Source organism: Macrotis lagotis, chromosome 1 (genome assembly GCF_037893015.1).
Source record: "Macrotis lagotis isolate mMagLag1 chromosome 1, bilby.v1.9.chrom.fasta, whole genome shotgun sequence".
NCBI classification, from domain to species: domain Eukaryota; kingdom Metazoa; phylum Chordata; class Mammalia; order Peramelemorphia; family Peramelidae; genus Macrotis; species Macrotis lagotis.
In genome coordinates, this window is record NC_133658.1 from 922656129 (window position 1) to 922661830 (window position 5702).

General features: G+C 38.1%; 1 protein-coding gene across 1 annotated transcript; it reads right to left on the reverse strand.

Annotated features, from left to right (window-relative positions):
• Positions 1 to 3810: 3810 nt before the first annotated feature.
• Positions 3811 to 5455, reverse strand: LOC141492805 (centriolar and ciliogenesis-associated protein HYLS1-like). Its single transcript, XM_074193480.1, has one exon. It carries the CDS (start codon positions 5165 to 5167, stop codon positions 4184 to 4186), a length of 984 nt encoding a protein of 327 aa, XP_074049581.1. The 5' UTR covers positions 5168 to 5455; the 3' UTR covers positions 3811 to 4183.
• Between the last annotated feature and the right edge of the window lie 247 nt (positions 5456 to 5702).

The following is a 5702-nucleotide window of genomic DNA, read 5'->3' on the forward strand; positions in this document are numbered from 1 at the left end:
TAAATATAGAATGGACCTAAAGGAAGCTGATAACTTTGCAAGAAACAAAGAAAAGTAAAAGAATGATAAAAGAATGAAAAATTACAAGAAAATGTGAAACAGCTCATTGGAAAAACAATTGACTTAGAAAAGCCTCAGGATAGGTAATTTAAAAATTATTGAGCTATCTGAAACTCATGACTAGGAACAGAGCCTCAGCTTTGCTTTTCAAAAAACTAATGCAGCTAATTTGCCCTGAGATCCTAGAAGCAAAGAGCAAAATAGAAATGGAAGGAATCTTCAGATCACCACCTGAAAGAGATCCAAAAAGAAAAACTCCCAGGAATATTGAAGACAAATTGTAAAATTCCCAAGATAAAGACAAATTTAAAAGACTTTTTTTTAGATTTTTTTTCAAGGCAATGGGTTTAAATGGCTTGCCCAAGGCCACACGGCTAGGTAATTATTCCACCTAGCCACCCCCAAATTTAAAGGACTTTGATGGACTATAGCATCCACATTCAGTGAAGGAAATGGGGAGCTTAAATGAAGACCGATGCTTATTATCTTTAATTTTAAAACTTGTCTTATGTACCATGTCATTTTTTCTCTAATGGTGTCTTTCTTCATTGGGAATCTGATTCTCCTTTCATAACATGTTCAATATCTATCTCTCTTTCACATTTGCAGATGTAAAGCCTATATTAGATTGATCTCTGTCATGAGGAGTGGGGAGGGAAGGGAGGGAGAGAGAAAAGTTCTAAATCTCAAAACTTTGCAAAATAAATGACTGGTAAAAAACTATCATTGGAAAATGTCTTTCTACCCAGGTCCTTTCTGTATTGATTTCTATCATCTTTTATCAACCTCTGATTTCATATCCTGTCTATGATCTACATATCATGTTTGACCTTGATTATGTCACTGAAACGCCCAGTGCTTTGGAAACTTTTTAAGAGCATAGATGGTTGAAAAAGGACTGATTAAACAGTTGAGGTGGTGGATTTCCTTACACTGGAGTCTTTTTAACCATTGAAATCACAGGTGCATTCCCAATCCCCATTCTTGTCATGAATAGCTCTGCTACTTCAACAGTGTTATGATACCTCATAGTATGGGTTTTGTATAAGTTTTCACATTGCTTTTGATTTGTGGCATGTAAAGCATCCTGTTTAATGTGACTTCAAATAAATAATGATTAAAGTACATCAGAAATACTGTTATTTTCTGGATTATTGTTCATTCCTTCTCATGGGGTCATGATTTGCTAGCTTCGTCTTGAATTCTAACTCCCTTCTCCTGGAAACAGGAAAGAAAAAGTCCCTCCTTTTAGTAAATAAGTCTGATATGGGAAAGCAAAATATTTGCATGATCAAAAAGCCAGTACACTTCCTCACTGGATTCATCTCACTTCTCTGTCATAAAGGAATAGCATAGACATCCATGACTGAATCTGTAGATATCTAGTAGTTCATTGCATTGATGAGAATTCTTAAGTTTTTTTCATATTTGTTCTTATCACAGGGTCTTTATTACTGCATAAATTGTTATCTGGGTTCTGCTTGTTTTCTCTACAACAGCTTACATAAATCTCTGTAATTTTTTTTTATTTCTGGTTGTGACAATAATATTCCATTATATTCATATGTTTTAGGTAGACATGTACTTTAGACAGACATGCTTAGACAATCACTTATCATTTGGTGGGCATTCCCTTGGTGTCCATTATTTAACTACAACAAAGTACTACCATAAATTCATATTCACATGTTATCCTCTATTCAATATGGGCTCTTTTCTTCAGTCATTGGGAGTATGAGTCTAGTAATGATGTTATCAATTCTAGATGACCTTTTAGGCAATGGGACAAAATACTTTCCACAAGTTCTGGATTAACCCACTGCATTTATCAACAGTGTCTTCATGTTCCTGATTTCGCGCAATTCCTCTAGTATTTGTTTATCTCCATTTTGATTAAATGTGTCAATCTGACAGGTATAAGGTAGAATTTCTGAGTTGTCTATAAGTTTTATTTCTTTTAACAATATTTATTTGGAACTTTTTCTGATTGTGGATGGCTTGCATATCTTTAAGAAATTCTATATCTGCTAGGTTCACATCAAATAATAGTAGGAATGCTTAGAAGCTGTCTTTTCCACATCATTTATATTATGTTCAAATGAATTTTACTATTTACATGATCTTTTATGATAACATTTTAAAATACATCTCAGTAGGAGCATAGGAATGGTTGATGTCTGCATGGCATTTTCCTTCAAGTGTCATGCTTGTTGTCATGATTATGTTGGTCATTCCTTTTGGTAGGCAATCAAGCTTGTTGACTAGATTAATTTTGATTGAAAAACCCACCCCAGTCTTGCAGCACTCCCCTTCACGGCTCCCATTCCAGAAAATCGTGTGTACAACTCCATCTTTAGGAAGCTGGCTTCTATTTGCCAGTATTGTTTCATTCAGGGTGCTATTTGGATGTGATAACTGCTGAGTTCTCTTGTAGCAAGAGTTGCTCTGGGGCTGCTGGGTTGCACAGTGGATAGAGCACTGGCCTTGGAATCAGGAGGACATGAGTTTGAATTTGGCCTCATACATTTAATAATTACCTAGCTGTGGGAACTTGGGCACATCATTTAACCTTACTGCCTAGCAAAAACTTAAGAAACAAAAGCAAGAGCTGTTTCTCTTTCAGATCTATTCTATCTTGTGTTGTCTATGAGTGTGCAAACATTCAATGTACCTATGGTGAATGAATTCTTTAAAGAAGTTTTTGTATATACATATATATATATAATATATATTATATATATATATATATGTTGATTTTCAAAAGGAGTGTGGAATCCCTACCTACTTTATTAATTGCATCAGGGACACAGTTTTAGGGGGCCTTTTCTAGCCTTTTTTTTGCACCAGAGGCAATCAGTGTAAATCTTAAAAGAGTATTCCTTAAAAATCATTAAACTTGAAAAAACTCAGAGGCTGCCAAATCCCACTGCTACTTCCAGCAAGGAGCCAACCTTTTGACCTGAGCTGTCTGTGTGCAGGGTTGTGTGTAAAACTCCCAGTCTACATGTGCCTGCTTCTTTTTTACTTGAAAGTTGGCACAGAATTTTTAGAGAGGGATGGTGAAATAGTGTGGGTGATGGATTCATGTAAATTGGATATCATTGAGGCTGAGTTGCATGAAGTCAACGGCCTCACTCTCTCCTCCAAAGTCATCACAGTTCAATGGCAAGACATAGTTAGGAAAACTGGTAACATCACTAGGACCAGTGGATGACATTAATGTCTTCGATATCCAACCAAACTCTAAGCACTCTGCAAAGTCTGTTTTAACTGTCTTCATGGCCATTAGAACAAGGTGTTCTTATCTTCCCATTCCATCAATGGAAATCATCACATTCTTGGGTTAGACACCCCCCAATTCACTGATGGATCTGAGATTCCTCAGTTACCCTCAGGCCCTCTGCTCCAGTGATGGCCACTGTGCATACTGCAGGTTCTTGGAGCCACAGGTGAGAGTTATGCAGTTTAGTTGAATATCAGATTCAGAAAAGAGCCCTGGAAAAGGTTTGGCAATCCTCACATGAGAATTGCTTGTCTTCTTTGAACATACACCTGTAATCTAAGTTAGTTTAAGTAAGTTAGTATATTTATTGTAGTTATATTGATCTACCATAATAATTTTCATTTAACTGCATTTTAAAAGTTCATTCTAAAAGTTTTGCATTTTAAATTCTCTCCATCCCTTGTTCTATTACCCATAAGTTTTAAAGATAATTAATTTAATTTTTCCAGAGGATAAATTTACACAGGCAAAGATTTTATTGAGACAGGTTTTAACTCTCAGTGGCTATAAAAATCACACACAGCATCAATTGAGTAATAAAATCAGCCTGGCCAAATGGGAAAAAGGCATAGAATACAAGTAGTGCTTATCATCAAATGTAACAAAAAGACTACAAGTTTGGTTTTCTCTGGCATGATTTTGTCTTAAAGAGTGCTGGGTTTTGTGAATGGTAATTTGGAATTTAATTGGCACCTGGCCCTGTTTAGAATAGAAAGAAAAAAGCCAATAATGGATGAAGTCTTCCTTAAAGTGTTCCTTGTGTTTTTTAAAGTCATTGGTATCTCCTTATGAAAAAGTGTTCAACAAACTAGGTAGTCATAGGTTATCTTAAGTAGGAAACTAGCTAGTAAAGGACTGAGAAGGAGAAACAGGGGAAGGGAGCTTACTGGGCATGATACCATTTGCTAGGTCACAGCGCACACTCCAACGTAAGGCAGATCTTTTCTTCATGGTTGGCACTAGGTAGTTATTGGGGACATAAATGTGCTGAGGCTTGGGTTGGGGCTCTGACCGATAGATCATCTGCTCTCGAACACCCCAACGAAGGTTTTTCCTTTGATCCTCTCCTGGGAGCCTCATTGAATCCCAGTCTCTTTTGTACGCAAAGTACCGGGCTACTCGATCAATCTTTCCCCGGTTTCTGCTTAGCTGATCCAACTTTGGGAGAATGAATGCTTTAGGTTGGTTAGAAACAATCAGATCTTGTTCAAAAACCGGAGGTTCGATTGCTTCTCTTTGTAGATAGCAGATGATTTCTTCTTCTTCTTCCTGAGTAATGTCATGGTACGAATGTTGTGTGTACAACTTTACTGAACTCTCTATACCTTCAGCTTCAGCCTCAGCCTCAGCCTCACTGTCTTCCCGGCAGGCTTGCAAATTCATTAGTCTTCGCCTCAAGTCCCAGAGCTCCATGTCATTTTCTGTACTAGATCGTGAATCACTTATAACAGACTCCTCTGTAATTAGTACTTCCCCATCTGAGTTCCTACGAAGCACTTTCCTTTTCATTACTGGCTTCCGGGCTATTTGGGAGGTGTCTGCGCCCGTCTCTGAACCTGTAAGATCTTGTGCACACCGCAGATGCATAGGTAGAGAGGGTGCCTTTCCCAGGGTCACTGAAGCTTTACTATAAGGATCATACTGGTTTTCCCTGGCTTCTCTTGTGGCATCCCCCTCACCCTGCCCTGCACAGATCTGGGTAAAGGCTATAGCAGCGGCTACCATACGTTCTTCTGGATCCATAGAGGCCCATTTCTGCTTATCAGGGCCCATGAGTTTCTTCATTGCTTCTTCTATCTTGTAGGCATTTCTTTTTTCTGCCATTGAAATTACATAAGGTGGTGAGAATTCTTAATTGTTTCTGAGCTTTGCTTCCAATATGGAATATAATCATTGATAAGTTCTTTTCACTCGGTTTAGTCTTCTATTTTATCACCTTGAAGATGGAGCTGGATACTTGAGAGAAGATGCGGATCAAGGCACTCAAAAATCTTCATCGGTTCCAGCTGCTTTGTCCGTAAGCAGCATCCACCCTTCTTGGAGCCGGTCGCCGTTAGGGTGGGGCCAACACCTCCGGCGCAGGCGCAGATTTCGTCCGCGCACTCCGTAGCCCTTAACTGCCGAATGGGATTTCAAGATATATTTTAATAATCATCTTATAATGTTTAGAGTTTCACACATTTCTCCCTCCTTCCCTTACCCATCCCAACCCCCCTGGAAGAGAGCAATCTGATATTGGCTGTACAAGTATAACTATGTTAAACAGAATTCCATATTGGTCATGTTGTGAAAGAAGAACCGCTAAAAAGGGAGGGGGGGGAGAAAGACAAAGCTTAAAATATTTTTTTTAAATGGAAAA

Coding starts and splice junctions, on each gene's coding strand:
- LOC141492805 (XM_074193480.1), bottom strand. CDS start 5,167: ATGGCAGAAAAAAGAAATGCCTACAAGATAGAAGAAGCAATGAAGAAA.